The following is a 19535-nucleotide window of genomic DNA, read 5'->3' as shown; positions in this document are numbered from 1 at the left end:
TGTGAAACTAATGTTACATATATAACTCAATTGAAAGGAAGATACATTAAGAGAGATAAAACAAAATATATTTCTCTAAAATTCTTTTTTATCGATGATCTTCAAAATAATGACGATATAAATAATCAACATGTTTGTTCATGCAAAAATCTAACAAATATTTTTACAATGTCACTGTCAAATTAAACTTTTAACCAATTAGTTCACAAGATTGAGTTTCATCATCTTAGAAATGATTGTCCATATAAGGAGGAGAATTAAATACATTTTGCACTCTTTTTTCTTTGTCATAGTTTTGTCTAATTGAGTTTTCCTAGCAAAATTTTTAATGAGACAATATCTAATAGCATATTAAAGGATAAGGCTATGAATTATTATAAGTAGCTGTTCATTTTCCAACCATGTTATATTTCTTGAAATTTAAGAGATTGTAACTATTTATTTAATTTATCCTTAAAGGAATGAGACTCTTAAATTACAGATTTAGACATATAAATAAGACATCTCATTTATATTAAGTGTGTGAAATAAAATTGAAATTCTTTTTTGCTCTAACTTTGTTCTTTTTATTTTTTATTTTCTCATTATAAATTTTTGTTGATTTAATCAGGAGGAATAATATGCATGATATCATTCAAAATTAGGAAGATAAAGATACCATATTGTTTATAGTTTTTACCATTGAAACATTACACCTAATAAAAATTTATATACAATAAATTTTTATAAAAAATATATATTAACTCAATTTAATATTATATTATTATTAAGTTCTATATATTTATAAGAATCATTATTTATTAATTTTTATTATGTGTAATGTAATATTGCATAAATTAAAAAAATAAAATTATTTAAGTATTGTTCACTAATCAAATTTAAAATTTTAATTGATAAACAACAATAATAATATTAAAATAAATTTTAATTTAATTAATAAGCAACTCTAACAACAATATATAAAGTTTCTTTTAAAAAAATAGTATTGTTTATGTCTTCATCATCTCCTTGGAAATTGTCATGAAATTCATATTATCACAACTCTTATCCTTCATTACACTCTTACCCATAAAAAGATGATAGACTTAAGGATAACTATCCATTTTAGAAAGTATAGCAATTCTAGAACTAGAGTAAATACAGTAGAAACTCTTTAAATTAATACTCGATAAATTAATAAACTTTCTAAAATAATAAATTTATCCGGTCCCGACTTGAGCCAATATAAAAAATTGAAAAACTCGATAAAATAATAAGATAATAATTTTTCGGGAGATCCCTTTATAATTTTCGGTCCCAAGAAAATCATAAATTAATAATTCATAGAAACTGAAAAAAATATATTACACTCTATTGAAATATGATTCAATAGTTGTCTGTTTTCCTTTAAAGTTCAAGTCTATTTGGAGCTCATCTCTAACTTTTCTTATTGCATCCAATAGCTCAGGTGTTGTATTTTTGTATTGTATCATAAAGTTGTGAAGAGTGTTCGACGCCATAAGTGCTTCCTTTCGCGTAACAGGCTCCAAAGACACTGTATCATCTTCGTCGTCATCCTCTGCATTGTTCTCAATGATAGTACCCACAATATCTTCTAAACTCTGAACCTCCGAACATGCTTCATTTTCACCTGGGTAGTTCATTAGATTGTCGATATTCATCTTATTACGATAGCCACATTGATTGATCATAGTCTCGAGGTCTTGAGTTTCTTCATCAAAAGTGGATTCATCCAAATTTTTTGCAACGTCACTATCTGAACGAATTTTATAGTGTCGGAAGCAATTCGCTATTGTTTCTTTTTGAACATCTATCGTCCAAGCTGGGATTGCCAAATTGATAGCATCAAGGACATTTATCTTCCCTGGATCAGATTGTCCCACCTCATAACCTTCCAATATTTTACGGTAAAACCTTCTACAGTAATGCATCTTGAAAGCTCTTATTATCCCAGCATCGCAAGGTTGAATCTTTGATGTCATGTTGGGTGGCAAGAAGAACAACTCAACGTTTCTTAGCCCTTCAATATTTCTTGGATGTGTTGGACAATTATCCACCACAAGTAGAACTCTTCTACCATGCATCATTTGGTCAAATGAACGAACATATTCATCAAAAAGCACACTAGTCATCCATGCTTTTTTGTTAGCTCGATACTGACAATTCAAGCTATTCATGTTGACATTCTTGAAGCAACGAGACTTTGCATATTTCCCAATAATCCATAGAGGAATTTTTTTAGAGTCATCTTCATTGCAACAAATAACTACCGTCAGTCTTTTTTTATCTTGTTTTCTTCCTTCAAGTTGTTTTGTTGCCAGTGAATGATCAGCTTGTAGCCTATAAAACAACCCAGTTTCATCCATATTGAAAATATCTTTCATAGGGAACTGATCAATTTTCTCCCGAATCGATACCAATTTCTGCTCCATGTCTTGTATATCAACAGACCCACTCTCGCCAAAACGACGAAATGACTTTATGCCATGTCGGTGCTTGAATTTCCCAAGCCATCCTATAGAGAAGTTAAAATCTGAATCATCATGAGGGTACACGAGTTTCATTGTATCTCTTGCTTTCTGCAAAATTAATTCTCCTGTGATATTCACACGTTCTTGATGCTGGAGAAACCACTCATAAACAACCTTCTCCATGTCAGGATATTTTGCTGGTTTGTGTCTTTTGATCTCTGCTCTTCCCTTTTCTATTTTAGCAAAGAGATAGTCATCTGACCGCTTAAGTGTGTTTGATATTGTTCCTTGACTAACTTTCAACTGAAATTTTCCCTCAAGCCATCTCTGCAAGTCTTTTTGTGTGCTTGCAGGATTATCTCTCTTATACTCACACAACTCCTTACGTATTTGATCTGACATAGTTGATTTTGCAACACCTTTTAGATGAGAAGCCATCTTGTGAGATATGGTTTGAATACTCTAACACATTCATGTAATTTATATATGCCAAACTTGCTTAAGAATACATTAAACACATTTGTTCCTCTTGTTTACATCTACTGTACTTCAAAAGTCATTATTGATTTCCAATACATATGTAGTGTAGTTACTAATTCACTATACGTTGAGTCCCAAGGTTCGCTGCAACGTAATTCTAAGAGGCATAGATTAATTTGCCTTTTTGTTTGGTATGTACAATATAATTACTTAAAAACTCTTTAAATTAATAATTATTAATTTATCGATAAATTAATAACTTTTTAAATTAATAAATTTCTTCGATCTTGATATTATTAATTTAAAGAGTTTCTATTGTATACCGATTCTTAAGTTACAAGAACTTCTAAAAAAAAAGTAAAAATACCAATAGAAATGATTTAAAGAGTGACACAAGAGAATCACTAAAGAGATTCTTCTTAACCTTTTTTGCTTGACTAAGCTAAAGAAAGAAAATTGGGACAATTATAGACCGCAAAAGTCACTCTATTGGTTAAGGATCTAACCAACAATTCACGAGGATTAGAATTTCAAGCAAGATATTTACAAAAAAAAAAAATATTGAATAAAGTTTCTATTAATATTATTAAACCTAGTTCACTATTACTGTTTACTTTTATTTCTTTTACTTTAAAGTTCTAACCATAGTTGTTAATACAGATAATATCGCATAGCATATGACTCTCAAAAAGTTATAGTAGGATAATGCATATTGCATAGCTAGATAATCACTATTTTAAAGTTTTTATATGGATATATATATATATATATATATATATATATATATATATATATACTATAAATAACATATAAATAATTATCAACAAAAGGCATAAAGAAAAAAAAGAAAGTGAATTTTTTAGAAGAACATAACAAAGGCAGGACTATAAAAAGATAGAATAGAGAGAAAAAAGGATGTGAGTTTTGTTTGAGAAGTCATTAAAGATAAGTGACTTTAGTGGACGAACAAAGAAAGGGAAAAAAAGTAAGGTTTTGTCATGTAACTCCAATTGCAAAGCACAACACCAATAAAGTTGAGTGGAAGAAGTGTCAAAGAGAGAAAGAAAAAAAGAAGAAAAATCATGATAAAAAGTGAAGTTAAATCTGAAACTGTAAAAATTATTTTACCTTAAAAATACTTAAAGATTGGGTCATCTTAAGGGTAAAAAAAATAAATTACAAATTGAAAACATGATAAAAAATGAAGTTAAATCTGAAACTGTAAAAATTATTTTACTTTAAAAATACCTAAAGATTGGGTCATCTTAAGGGTAAAAAAGAAAATTATAAATTGAAAGTTTAACAAATGAAAACAAAAGTAGAAGTAATTACATTAAAGAACATTAAAATCAATGATGAAAAAGAAAAATTAAAATTTTATTCGACACAATTCATTATTTTTAGTTTTTAAATATTTAAAATATAAAACTAATTTTAAATTTTAACATTAAATCTTAAATATAATATACAAAAATTTATTTCTTACTTTTCAAACTAAACTTAATTAATAATTTATTAATATTTATAATAAAAATTTAACAATTATAGACATAATAACTATTATAATGAAACGAATGATAATTATACTAATAGTGATTGACGATGGTAGTAATAAAAATAGATGAGTACAATGATAATAATAATTATTTTGTATACTGTAAGATAAATTAAAGTGAATATTTGTTTTTTATTTCAAAATAAAAAATTAAAATAAATTTTTTAAAATTTAAAAAAATTTAAGTAAAATTATTTTGAAATTGAAACCAAGCAAGCATGTACTAGTGTGCTATATGTCAAAGTTTACTAATTCACCTCTTTGTGTAAAAAATTTAAGTTACTTTCTCATCTCATTTGTTTTTAGCAACTAGAGATGTCAATGTAGACCAACTCACCTCTTTTTGTTAAAAATTTGCCATAAAACATGTTAGTCTGTCCCACTCTATATCTATATCTTGAATCGTGCTAATTTTTATAGTCATACTTATTAAAGGATGGATTGGTGGAATAATGAGTAAAATAAAATAAAATAGGTTAGCAGACCAGCAGATTAATAAGTTGATTCACTTAAAATTTATATGAACATAAAAATTACAAAAAAGAATAAAAACATAAAAAATATTATATTAATAAAAATTGATATTTAATTAATAAATAATTATATTTTAATTTTAAAAATAAGTTCAACAGTAGCATGTATCAATCCGTTACTAACCTGTATTTTGATGGATGAACCTCAACAGCCCAATTTGACACTCCTGTTTGTAGCATCCAACTCAGTCAATAAATCATCAACCTTCTTTTCATTATCAGAAGTGCTAAATAGTTTGAAAATATTTTGCACGGATTCAATGAATACTTAACTTCGTTTCTCAATATAATTGGTTTAAATAATAAAATAAAAAATAAAAAATAAAAAATAAAAAAACTGAGAGAAATCAAAAGGACAGTGATATATACTTGTTACGTCACTTTTCATGTTTAATTTTTATACTACCAATTTTATTTCATTATTACTACCTCTTTCTTGGCTTTAAACGTAGGGATATCCACCTTGGTTAAATGTCAAAACAAAAGGCATCACAAAGGAAACAATAAGAGCAAAATTTAAGGGGCAATCTCATTGTTTAAACCATTAAAAATAGATATTATACATGGCACTTTATTCATTTACTTTTATCTCTTGCTTTTTTTAATCATTTTTATATCCATACATTCCTAAAATATTTAAAAGAAATCATCTTAAGGTGTCTCAGCTAAGATGAACAAAGATATTTCTCTACTGAAGATGGCGATTAATTCTTTTTTGAGAGGCCACAGTAATTAAAAGTATTTATAAATAAAGCATAAATTAATGTTATGGGATTAGTCTTTAAATTTATGTTAACATATTAATTTATGTCTTTTATTTTAAATAAATATTAATTTTACATATATTTATTTAAAATATAAAATTTATCCCTTTTTTTTTCCTTCTTTTCTAAAACTCTTTTTTCAAATAACCGATTCCTGACATTATTTTATACATTAGTGCAATTGAAGATAAGGTCAGAGGAAAACTTGGTCACAATTATATGTTGACCTCTTTTAAAAGTCAAATTCCCACGAAAACATGCTTGTTATGCTCGTTTCTACAATATTTCGAGTGCCAGTAAAAATTACCAAAAATTAAATCATTTTTAGGGAAAATTGAGTGAGGTAATAACAGAGGATAATTCCTGTCACACAAAATACATCTCACTCGCATCCTTACCTTTCAACCTTTGACAGAGATTAAATTGACTCAAGTGCAGAAGTGTTTTTACAATAACTATCCTTCACATTTCATCACTTAAAATTAAAACTCATTTGATATCGATAATAGTAGTGACAATAATTACATTAATCATAATATGCACAAGATAGTGACTTATCATATTGATGATAATAATATTTGTTATGATAAGACTAATTTACAATGACAATATTCAATCACTTTGTTTTTAAAATAATTTTAAGTGTATGAATTATTAAAAACTAGTAAATATGACAAGTTTAACCGATCTTATTGATTCACTGAACAATAGATTAAAATAAATTAATAATTTATCCAATTATTTTTTTTCGATCACCAAACATGTTAATAGTATCAATAATTTGCAATGTCACTTTACCCATACTTATCCAAACATGCTAATTCGCATCAACAAGTCAATAACATTTGAATTTGACGTGCTAGTAAAGGTCACCACGATGAGATCATTTTAGAAAATGAGTGTATATATTATCTTATTATTTTTTAGTTATTGATTAAAAATATTAAAATGTTAATAAAACTTGTTATGAAAAATAAAATTTACACAGTTCTTATAATTTTAAATTAATAATATCTTGTGTACAAAATGTTTTTGATAAATTAATAAACTTGTTCCTCATTATAGAAATTTAAAGTGAATTTATAAAAATTATTCCATTTGAACAATAAAACAAATATGAGTGCAATTTGAAATGATTATAAATCATAAAAAAACCAAAAAGATAAATTAAATCTTACAGCAAATTTAATTTTTATAAGAAACCCATAAATGTGAGCGGAAATGTAATTCAAATCGAAACTAAATACCCCCTTTAATCATGTGAAAGTCATAGGTAGCGGTCCACTGCATGTGAGAGGCGTTTGGAAATGACAAGTGCGAGGATGGGTTTCTTGAAAGTCTACAAAATGTCTCACGCCTCATGTCCACGTCCTGCTCCCTCTAAACCCACCCTCCTCACTCTCATTATTTGAAACTCAATGAACCGTTCTTGTCCTAAGAAAATTGGTTAGTTAAATGGGCTTGCACTAACGTGATGTGTCTCCTCTCACAGCTTAACAACGTGTCCAGATTCCAGGAATGCCGATCCGAGCATAAAACGTTACTAGAAACCGATTAAACATCACAGTCACTAGACAATGACCCGTAACACCATACCTTATGCCTAGCGATAAAATTAGTAGCTTCTGATTTTCTAGTTTCAACTTTTGTTGTCACATACTAATTTATGTTTGTTACCCTCTTTTCTTTGTTGTAACTTTTCAGAGTGCATGAGTCATTCATGAGGTATGACTGGTCAAAATCTAACATTGGGTACATCGAATCTCATCAGATTTAAGTACATTGAGATATCAACCTCACGTTAAAGTGAAACATAGATAGGCCAAAAACATGTTCAGCTTTCTATTTTGGTAGCAAAATTCTGTTCTTGCTTCTAGACTTGAGTGGCTTGACAACAAGATGGAACTCTCTAACTCACTCGGTGTCATGAAGAAGAGCTCTTCTTCATCCCAGAACTTGGGTTCTTTCCCAAGTCCAGGGGCACCATATTATAGAGATAGAAGCCTTGGGAACCAAAAGGGGTGGAGCTCCGAGAGAATTTCAAAGCCTACAAGCAGCATAAGTATCAGCAGCAGGCACAGTATGGCTGGTTTGACACCATTATTTAGTCGTGGAAGAACCATGCCTTCAAAATGGGATGAAGCTGAGAGGTGGATTTGTAGCCCAGTTTCACCCTATGCTGAAAGCAGAAGCTCACATGCACAGCTTCAACGCAGACCCAAATCAATTAGTGGCCCAATTGTGCCTCCTGGAGTTGCTGCTTTCTACTCGAATTATTCACCTGCTGTTCCACTACGCCAAGGCTTGATTGTGAGAAACTTGATGGTGGGTTCTCCCTTTTCAACAGGGGTGTTGGCACCGGTTGCTGTTTCTGTCCACCATTATGACCCTCGTGATAGTGCTGTTTTTAGTTATGACATTGACAATGGAATACAATGTTCTAGTCCTGTGCTCAATGAAAATGGTGCAGTGCATTCAGCAATGTCCACTGCACCCACGTGTGGCACATTATCCCCTACCTCTCAAGGTAAATATAATATATGCTGCCCGGGTTTACAGGTATCCTAATTAAAATTTTCATTATATATTCCTAGTGTAAGACGTTGGATATGCAATCACTTGATTAGCATAAGTAGAAACTGTTTCTGACACGCGATAGCTACTGTTTGTGACTAGATTTCAGGGGGCAATTAATGCGCACTTTTGTTGTATTCAGCTAAACATTGACCAACATCAATGAATTTTGTAAATTGTGAGCATTGTTTAGTCATTCCCTAATTCAATTTGACAATATCCCTGACAGTGAGGACAAAACTGTATAATCCATACACTACTATATGTTGACAACATTCGAGAATCTACATGTATAAAATGATTTCATTTTTATTTTAATTTACAGATGAGAAACATGATGGAACGATGAATGAGGACAATGTAATATGTCAATCCTTGAGATGTGATAGAGGTACCCAAATGAGTCCTGAGGAAACAGAGAATGATGCACATTCATCTCCAAAATCTTGTGCCACTTCGATCATAGGTCAACAAGATTGCATTTCTACCAAATTAGAGGTCAGAGATGTGCAGGTTGACAGTGAAGCTACTATCATCAAGTGGTCCAAGAGGCACGCAACCAAATTGACCAAAAAGGACTCACTGCACAGCAAAGAGTTGAGAGAGATTAGTGCACAAGCCCAAGCATCGTGTTGGGATATTAATGAGTCAACCTTGGACACTTCCAAGTATGTTGTTTAAAACTCGGGTTACATTAGTACTTTTGGTTCCTTGGCTTAAGGATTGCAGCAGAACAATTTCTAGATATAGAATCAGTTTGGAGGCTGCAAATGAATGCTTTTCAGTTCCTTAGATTGTCGTGGGATCTCCGTGATATTCATTCAGAAAGCAAAATGCATATAATGCTAGTGTTTTACTCATGCATTTATCTAGGAGCTTGTGTTTTGGCGCAGGTTACAGAGAGAGGAAGCCAAAATCATTGCGTGGGAAAATTTGCAGAAAGCAAAGGCTGAAGCTGCAATACGAAAACTTGAGGTTTTTTTTTTATTAGTAATACACTGAAATAGTCTTTAACATTATAAGTAATAGTTAATTTAATACTTAAAATTATAAAATTGTCATTTTAGTCTATGATTTTGTTTAACATAAGTCAATTTAGTTCTTATTTGTTCAAGGACCAAAATGATTATTATTATTTTTTACTTTAGGGACTAAATGATCTTCCTTTAAGAATTCTAAGGAATAAAATGATATTTTATATTTAAGGATTAAATTGACTGTTTAGGAACTAGTTTGATTTGTTACTCGTTTTTTTTTCATCAAAATTTATATATTGAACTTTCACATACAATGTTTGTCTCGATTCTAACAAAAATTCGTATTCATAATATCATGGTTAAAAGCAAGATATTAAAGAATTTGCAATCTCTTTCCTGACCTTGATAATATTTGACACAGATGAAATTGGAAAAGAAGAGATCATCATCAATGGATAAGATTCTAAACAAGCTGAGAAGGGCACAGTTGAAAGCAGAAAATATGAGAAACATAACACCTGTACGACAGGGCCATCAGGTTTCCAAGTGCAGAGCATTTTCATTATCCAAATATGCTCTGATATGGTCTCCAATCAGCTGCTTCAGCAGCCATGCACATACTCAGTAATCCATCCCTTGTACAATCCCTCAAGTCATTTAGGTCTTAATGTCATTTGATGTAATTGACACGTTGTGTTAGAAAGCCTTACATCATTATTTGCAGCTAGCCACTTAGGTATGTGTTAAATGTATATAATGCAACACGATTTATTAGGACGATCTTTCCTTGTTTATTCTCACTTTTTTTCACATTGTTCTTTTTTAATAAGAATATTTTGTTGGACACGCTTTGTACTCACGGCTGGTGATTGAGGCACAATTCTTTGGAAATGTGTTTATTTTCTCTTAAGTTCAATATGCTGGGGAGAAGACATATCTTCCTCTGATTATCAATTCTGTTTCGCTCTTGTAAACTAGTTAATGATCTTCCACCAAATCCTCCGAAAGAATCCATGCTATTCAACATCAAATTCCCGCTGGACCATAGATCATCAAGAGGTGTGGCTGAATCTATGGCAACCTGCAGGAACAAGTTGCTAAGAAATTAAATAATTTAAATCATATATAAATCCAAATTAAATAATATATCTAAGTTTCAGCAGAATGAATTTGTGCAGCCTCTTTTTTATATATATATATATATATATATATATCGCCATTGGAGTTCATCTTGACAATCACAACATAATGTTACGTGACAGCAACATCAAAGTAAAAAATTATGTTGAGACATTTAAAATTATAGAAGTTACATAACTTTTTTTATATATATATTTAGTTCTTTAACTACTGTAAACAATGGCTAGTATCTTAGCTTGGGAGCATAAGAGTTTCAAATTCCCTCCCGTTATAGTGGAAATTGGACGTCAATTCTTTTGAAGTCAAGTGTGAATTGGTCTCACATGGAATGAGATATGGATAAGTTAGGTATCTATAAGGAGATGGACTTATATACCTATTGCCTTAAAGTTTTGGGATTGTATTATTGTATCCTACCCCTTATGAAGTTCCTACCTAAAAACCTACTCCCAATAGTGATATCAAAGCTCGGTCAATCTAGGTGACCGGCTTAGACGGGTAGATGAGCCGCGACAGAAAGAGTCGACAATGTGGCACCTATGGTCATCAGTCTGAGAGTGCATCGTAGAGGAAACAATGACACTAGATAAGCCCTAGCCAAAGAGCTAGTGGCACCCATGTGAGGAGAGTGTGGAGCCCGTACCATGTGGAAGAGAGCAAGGGTTGCTCTGATGTATACCATAGATACTTGTGATGGAGAAAACTTTCGCTATGGAGGGAGTCGATATGAAATAGATAGATTCACACTTGAGGGAGAGTGTTGGAGTCAAGTGTTAGTCTAACATAAAATGAGATATGGGCAAGTTAGGAGTCCATAAGGAGATGGACACATGAACCCATTACCTTAAGATTTTGGGATTGTATTATGATGTCCTACCTCCTGTGAGGTTCTCTGCTAAAAACCCTACCCCTAACAGTGGTATATTGTGGATATAATTCCATTTTTGTGTTGTAATTGTGTTTGTTAAAAAATGGAAGTTTAGGTACAAAAATTTACTTTTAATTCTTTCCACGATTTCTCAGCTCTAGACTCTCTCTCTCACACCTCGCATGTGTGTTTCCATTATGTTATATGAGCAATCATTCTTGTGTTTCGTGTGTATAGATTCTAACAATGGTATCAGAGCTCTAGGTTCAAGTTCCTAGGAGTTAAGTTTGCAAGAAGAGATCATGAATAGAAACAAGTTCTTTGAACATTTGCCAATCTTTGATGGTAAGAATTATGATAGGTGGTGCATTCAGATGAAGGTAATTTCTAGGATGTAGGATGTGCTTGAGATTGTTCAAGGTAGAGTGCAAGAATTGAAGAAGAATGCTTTAGAAGCTCAGAAGAATGTCTTTTGGGAAACCAAGAAATGCAATTGCAAAGCCCTTTTCTTGATTCACTAGTGTGTAGATACAACAAATTTCGAGAAAATTTTAGCTACTACTTCAGCCAAAAAAGTGTGAGATTTTCTTGAGAAATCATATGTCAGATTAGACAAGCTAAAGAAGGTGAGGTTGCAAACCATGTGAAGGCAGTATGAATTGCTGCAGATGAATGATCAAGAAGGTGTTATAGAATACCTTGGTCATGTTCAAACCATCATGAATTAGATGACATTGTGTGGTGAGAAGTTAAGTGATCAGCAGGTGATTGAGAAAGTTCTCATAACCTTAACCTCAAAGTTTGATCATATAGTAGTGACTATAGAAGAGTCAAAGAATCTGGAGGAAATGTGGTTAGAAGAGTTACAAGGATCTCTTAAGGCTTACCAGCAAAGATTGAATGAAAGATATGGTGAGAAAGTTGCTGAGCAAGCTTTGTTGGCTTTGAACAACAAGAAGAATGGTGGAAAAGGTAAAAAGAAGCAAGGGAAGTGGAAGAACAAGAAAGAAATAGAAGGTAAACCAGATGAAGATTCTGACTAGGCAACACTTGATTATAGTGAAAGAAAAGATCAACAGAAATGCAATGATAAGAAAAAGTTCAATGAAAAGAATGTACAATGTTATAATTGCCAAGAGCAAGTTAAGGTTTGCAAGTGACAATGTGTTAAGAGAAGAAGGAATGAGAAAGGTACTGATTCAAAGAAAGGATAGGAAGACATCATGTATCTTTGATGTTCTTTGTGTGCCAAATATAAAGAATAACCTTCTCATTTAGGTCAGTTGCTACAGAAAGGTTACAAGATGACTATGAAGGAAAACGTGCTAAAGATCTATGGTGGCTCAGGCAGGTTGATCTTGAAGGCTCTTCTATCCAAGAATAGGACCTTCAAGATTGACACACAAGTTTATAATGAGCAACAATGTATGTTAGCAATAGTAGAGAATGAGAGTTGGTTATAGCACCACAAATATGGGCATTTAAGCTTCAACAACCTAGGTCTGTTAAGTTTAGAGATAATGGTTACTGGATTGCCAAAGATTCAGAAACCTATCAGTATTTGTAAATAATGTTGTATTTCAAAATAGACTAGGAAGTCATTCAAACACACTATCCCAACCATATCAGTTGCAGCTCTGGATATGATCTACTTAGATGTGTGTGGACCATTTGAAGTGACATCCCTAGGAAGTAACCTATACTTTGTTTCCTTCCTAGATGATTTCACTAGGAAAATATGGTTATTTTTGCTCAAAAGGAAAAGTAATGTCTTAGACATGTTTAAGAAATTTAAAGCTGTTGTTGATAAGGAAAAAAAGAGGGGTATTCAAAATTTAAGGACAGATGATGGTGGAGAGTACACCTCTAGGAAATTTGAAGCTTTCTGTGAAAAAGAAGGAATAGTGCATGAAATAACTCTTCCCTACACATTTCAACACAATGAAGCTGCAAAGAGGTTGAATAAGACAGTACTCAACATGACAAGATGTATGTTAAAAATGTATGATCTTCCTAAGGGATTCTAAGATGAGACAGTAACAACTACTGCTTATATCATAAACAGAAGTCTAGCCAAGAGATTATAGAACATAACACCAGAAGAAGCATGGTTAGGTAATAAGCTTAGTGTAGCTCATTTTAAAGTTTTTGGCTGCCTATGCTACAATCATGTCCCTGATTAGCTCAGAAGAAAGCTTGATGACAAAGGAGAACCAATGATCATGATTGGTTATCACTACACAAAAGCATAAAATTGTATGATCTTATATCTAAGAAAATTATGACAAGTAGTGATGTGGTGTTTGATGAAGGGAGAGGTTGGAATTGGAGTTCTAACTTTAATTCAAGGAAGCTTTCAGCTTGGATCAATTTTGAGGGAGAGAAGAACCATGGTGTTGGTAATGGTGATCACACTGGTCATCATAAAGGATCAGAAGCTAAGCCAAGCAATAGGCCTCAGAGAGCAAGGCAAGTCTTAAATAGGCTTGCTGGATATGAGATATACACTGATGGCAATATTGACATTAAGGGTAATTTTACTCAAGATGCTAATAGAGAGTTGGTCTATTTATCTTTGATGGCAGAAGCAAAACCAATTCTATTTGAAGATACAGTTAAAGAGCCAAGATGGATAGAAGCTACAAAAGAAGAGATAGCGGCTATTGAGAAGAATCAGACCCTGCAACTTTGCACCTTGTCAAAGGGGAAGAAGCCAATCAATGTCAAATGGATTTACAAGGCAAAAGAGAAGCCTAATGGTGAGACAGTCAAATATAAAGCCAAATTAGTGGCAAATAGATTTCTGCAGAAAGCAGGAATTAACTTCAGTGATGTTTTTGCACCTGTTGCAAGGATAGAAACAATAAGGTTGATCGTGACAACTACAAGCTACAAAAGATGGCCATTACATTAGATGGTTGTCAAGTGAGTTTTTCTTAATAGTTGGTTTGATGAGGAAGTTTATGTATCCCAACCTCCTAGTTTTGAAATGGTTAATGAAGAGGATAAAGTATATAAGCTGAGAAAGGTTTTGTATGGACTAAGACGACCTAGAATCTGGAACAAGAGGATTGATGGTTTTCTGTCATAGTAGAAGTTCACCAAATGCAGAAATAAGCATGAAGTATATGTAAGATCCAAGTCTGTGAAGCACTTACTGATAATTTGTCTTTATGTAGATGACCTATTGGTGACAAGAAATAGCCTTGAGGAAATTGACAGGTTCAAGCATTCTATAAAGACAGAATTTGAGATGACAGATTTAAGGAATTTGTCGCACTTTCTTGGTATGGAATTCAAATAAACTGGTCAGGGTGTTTTCATGCACAAGAAGAAATATGCTTTGAGCATCCTCTAGAGGTTCAAGCAAATTGCAATCCTACTCTCTCACCGGTAAAGGTTGGTACAAAACTTAAGAAAGAATGTAATGAGAGATTTGTTGATCCTACTTTTTACAAGCAGATTGTAGGATCATTAAGATATTTGTACAATAGTAGGCCAGACATCTGCTATGGTGTAGGGCTGATAAGTAAGTATATGGAAAAGCATAGAGTCTCACACATGCAAGCATCCAAGTGTGTTCTGAGATATGTTCAAGGAACTATGCAGTTTGATGTATTTTATCTAAACAAAAGCTGCTGTTCAGAAGCAAATATAGTGAGATTTATTGACTCAAGCTAGAGTGGTGATGTTGATAATGGCAAGAGCACAACTGGACATGTTTTTGTGTTTTGTAATTCACTAGTCTCCTAGAGCTCGAAGAAGCAACAATCATTGTCTTTATCTTCTTGTGAAGTTGAGTATGTGGCAACATCTCTTGGAGTTTGTCAAGCAGCATGGATGAGGAATCTATTGGGTGAGCTGAAGCTGAGATATGAGCAGTCTGTGAAGTTATGGATTGACAACAAGTCCGCAATCAATCTTGCCAAACATCTCATAGCTTATGGCAAGACAAAACACATAGCCACTAAGTATCACTACTTGAGAGACCAAGTAGGAGAAGGGAAACTCGAGGTGGAGTATTGCTGTTCTCTGGATCAGAAAGCAGACGTGATGACCAAGCCCTTGAGTGGAGTAAGATTCAAGCAGATAAGAGAATTGCTTAGGATGAAGATGCTTAGTGAACTGAATTAAGGAGAATATTGTGGATATAATTCAGTTTGTGTGTTGTAATTGTAGTTATTTTTTAGTTTTATGTTTTTAGCCAAGGAATGTTTTGTTAAAAAATGGAAGTTTGGGTACAAAAATTTACTTTTAATTCTTTACACGATTTCACAGCTCTAGACTCTCTCACCTTGCTTGTGTTTCCATTGTGTTACGTGAGTAATCATTCTTGTGTTTCGTGTGGGTATAGATTCTAAGAAGTTCTTTTTTCGCTTAAGTGAATATGTGCTCGCTTAAGCAAAAACAAAAAAATTCACTTGAATTTTTTTTGCTATCACTCTCTTTTCAACCTCCATATTCAATCTTTCTCCTCCTCTTGTACCCAACTTTTTTCTTCCATCTTCCCTCCACCCTTACCCCATACCCAACTTCCCTTTTCCTCTTTCCACCTCACCCCGTACCTATCTCTTCCTCTATCCTCACCTTTATACTACTTGATCTCTTTATTTCCACTCATGCTTAGTGCCCTTCTACTCCCACACTTAGCCTACCTCTCCTCCCTCTCATTAGAAATGCACAAAATAGAATTAGACGTCCAATTTTTGCTACAACAGGAAGAGATTTGGATTCCGTTCAGCTAATTGGCTTAAAGTCATCTTCTTGCCAAAATGGGATAACACAGTTTAGTGACAGAAGTTAAAACAAATTTTGTATATAATCAAATATCTTTATGTTATTATAAATATTATGATATTTTAATACCATGGTAAGAAACTATTGTGTGCGCGCACACAGGAAAGACTACTCATTTAACTTTACTTATTAAAATCTTTTAAGAAAATTATACAAAAAAAATAAGTTGTAAAAATTAATTATTATATTAACTATTAAAAAACTAAATGTAACATTTGAAATTTATTTCTATTTAAAGTCAAGCTCTTATTATATTATTTTTAAAATTTTTAAAAGACTTGATATTTACAAAGAATAAATATGAGAGAAAATAATAAACACTTCTAAAACTATAGAAAACCTTATATTAACAACCATCTAAGGTTTTTAAAAAGTTTAGAAAAATAAATTATCATAGAAAGTTTCAAATTATTTAGTGCTTATTTTTTAAAAAAAATGAGAAACTATACAATTTATTTATAAGTGACTATTTTACTAACCATTTAGAAAATTAACAAATTTAAAAATTTGAAAATAAAAACAATTTAAAGATAGTTTCAATTTTTTAAAAGGAGTGGGTCAAAATTGTCATTCAGTAGAGTCATTAATAACATTTTATTTTTAAATGAAATACAATGCAAAACAAATTTCAAAAACAATTTTTAAAATAAGTTTTAAAAATTATAAACGTAAAGTGCTTCGATAAGACCGCTAGTCTTTAATATTGCATTTTCATTTTTGAATATGCTGTAAGTTGGTCATGTCTAGAATCTTTTTATCTTCAAATTTCTAACCAATATTTATATTAGATTTGTTGTTGATATTTGTAATTACTCACTTTTTTTTTTTAATTTTAAACAACACTTTTCTTATTAGTAGTGGAAAAATCAAATCTTAAACAAAAATGAGATAACAATTTTTAAGGTGTGGTTGATTATTAATAGTTGTAAAATCGTTTCCAAATTGTATAATAGACAAGATTTTTAAACTATTGGTAATTCACTTGTAAATGGTTGTAAAATCATTCATAAAATATAGAATAGGAAATGATTTTAAAAGTAAGGACATTTTATTGTCAAAACTGTAAAACTATTCTTAAAATATAAAATAGACAATGGTTTGTTTTATCATTGATAATTTTCTTATGAAGAGTTATAGAATCATTCCTATAACATAAAATTGACAACATTTAAGGTGTAGACATTGCTCTTGATTTTTTATATTTCTCTTGTCAATAATTATAAAATTGTTTTTGAAATATATAAATGACAACATTTTAATATACAGTAAACAATCACTTTAAAAGATACTGAATTAGAGAACGAAATATTATATTTGCAATATATAATGGTAATTAAAAATTATTGTCAAAAACTAGTAAACAACAATTTTATCCATATCGATTATTGTTAAAAATTATTGTTGAAAACTAGTAATTAAAAATTATTGTTGCAATAAGGAACGAAATATTAAACTAATTTTTTAAATATAAAATACACATAAGATTAAAAAAGACATAAATTATTCTTAAACCTATTAAATAAACAATCAAGATCAGTTAATTGACTTCAAGAATCCTGGTCATTTAAAATGTTACTTATTTATATAAATATAATTTTTTAAAATAAAAAACCTACAATATCATTATTACAGTTTAATTTTGAAGTATAGAAATCAGTTCCGTAAACATAGGAATAGGAACTATTTCATTCTAATTCTTAAAAATTAATTCAATGAGTCATGGGAACTTAACTAACCCTTCAAAGTGCATAAAAAGGCAAAAATGTGGCCAGTCGGCATATGATGACCTTTTTGTCTATGCTGCCATGCTAAACAACCTAGTCTCAATTAAGATAAATTCTAAATTTGTTTTAATCTTCGTGTCATGTGCTATGATGTTAAAAGAAAGTTTAATTAATGTAACAGATATATAGATAATTATATAAAATAGGCTTAATTATGTTTTTAGTCATTATAAATATAAGTATTTTTGTGATTAGTTCCTACAAATATTTTTGTTAAGAAGTGGTCCTTCTAAAATAGGAAATTAAGAAATGATCCCTACCGTTAACCCCCTTCTATTAAGTGCTAGCCCGTTGACTACTATTCAGTTAGCCTATTTTAGCTTGTTAAATTTAAATTATTAGTGTTATTCGAAGGCTTTAATGTTAAATAAGCTACTAAATAGACTATTAGGTTAGGTTAAGCTTCTAAAAAGAACAGACCAAGCCTAACAATTCGGTGTATTCTAACTTAGTCCATTTTTATCCCTAGAATTTGGCCATGAATCGCAATAGTTCCTTCCTTCTTTGTCCTTTTATTCTTCAATAATCTTCTTTGTTTAGTGATTTTAAGATCAACGAGGCTCACAACATGAAGGTTCTAAAGGTACAACAAACACAGAAGTAAGTCTATAACTTTCTTTTCTTATCTTTTGTGTCTTTTTTTTTAAAGATTAAAATTTTTGAAATTTTGTTTCTCAACGAAGTGGATTCAAAGATCTAACAGGTCTCTTTAATTTAAAGGTTCTAAAAGCACAACATACTCAAATGTATGTCTAAATTTTTCTTTTATTTTTTTTTCTTTGACATCTCCAGGAGCTTAAAATTTTTTATGCTTTATTTGTTGAATTACTATTTTGCAATGATTTTTTTTTTAAAAAAATGAAAATATATGATATTTAGTTTCTTATATTTGTTTCAAATGTATTTATTTTTAAGTTGTTTAACTTTTTAAGGTGAAAGTTTATTTACTGAATATGAAGATAATGAATCAAATTTATGTTGTTCATGTTATTTTTTTTAATTAGTTCATAGCTAAAGAAAGACTATTGAAACTCTTTAACACGAAGGGTCTAAAAGTACAACACGTTCAAAGGTAAACATATGTTTTTCTTTCATTTTTTTTTCTTTGTCATCTTTGGGTACTTAAATTTTTTTGAGATTTTATTTGTTGAGTTACTATTTTGTAGTGATATATTTTTTTATTTTTTATTTTTCACAAAGATGAAAATATATAATATTTAGTTTCCTATATTTGTTTCAGATTTATTTTTTTTTATTAAAAGTTGTTAACTTTTTAAAGTGAAACTTTATTTGCTAAATATAGAGATAATGAATGCAATATATTAATTTATGTTATTTTTGTTATTTTTCTTAATTAGTTGAGAGTTATAGAAAAACCAATGTGACACTTTAATCTGAAGGTTCTAAAAGTATAACACGCTCAAAGGTGAGTCTATGTTTTCCTTTCATTTTTTTTTTTTTTGCCTCTAAGAGTTTAAAACTTCTAAGATTTTATTTGCTAAGTTATTCTGCAATGACATTTTATTTTTTTTATTTTTAAAAAAGATAGGAATATATGATATTTGGTTTCCTATATTTGTTTCAGATTTAAT

General features: G+C 30.7%; 2 protein-coding genes across 2 annotated transcripts; one reads left to right on the top strand and one right to left on the bottom strand.

Moving 5' to 3' along the window:
* Nucleotides 1-1343: 1343 nt before the first annotated feature.
* Nucleotides 1344-2915, bottom strand: LOC113857684 (CENP-B homolog protein 2-like). Its single transcript, XM_027489806.1, has one exon. It carries the CDS (start codon nucleotides 2907-2909, stop codon nucleotides 1344-1346), a length of 1566 nt encoding a protein of 521 aa, XP_027345607.1. The 5' UTR covers nucleotides 2910-2915.
* A 4720-nt stretch (nucleotides 2916-7635) lies between these two features.
* On the top strand, nucleotides 7636-10211 carry LOC113857683. The gene is made up of 4 exons (XM_027489805.1): nucleotides 7636-8330; nucleotides 8703-9045; nucleotides 9271-9352; nucleotides 9776-10211. The coding sequence occupies exons 1-4, from the start codon at nucleotides 7703-7705 to the stop codon at nucleotides 9980-9982; spliced, it is 1260 nt and encodes a 419-aa protein (XP_027345606.1). The 5' UTR covers nucleotides 7636-7702; the 3' UTR covers nucleotides 9983-10211.
* The last annotated feature ends 9324 nt before the right edge of the window (nucleotides 10212-19535 follow it).

This window comes from Abrus precatorius, unplaced genomic scaffold (genome assembly GCF_003935025.1).
Source record: "Abrus precatorius isolate BTA unplaced genomic scaffold, Abrus_2018 Scaffold2, whole genome shotgun sequence".
NCBI classification, from domain to species: domain Eukaryota; kingdom Viridiplantae; phylum Streptophyta; class Magnoliopsida; order Fabales; family Fabaceae; genus Abrus; species Abrus precatorius.
This window is presented reverse-complemented; position numbering and strand designations above follow the sequence as displayed.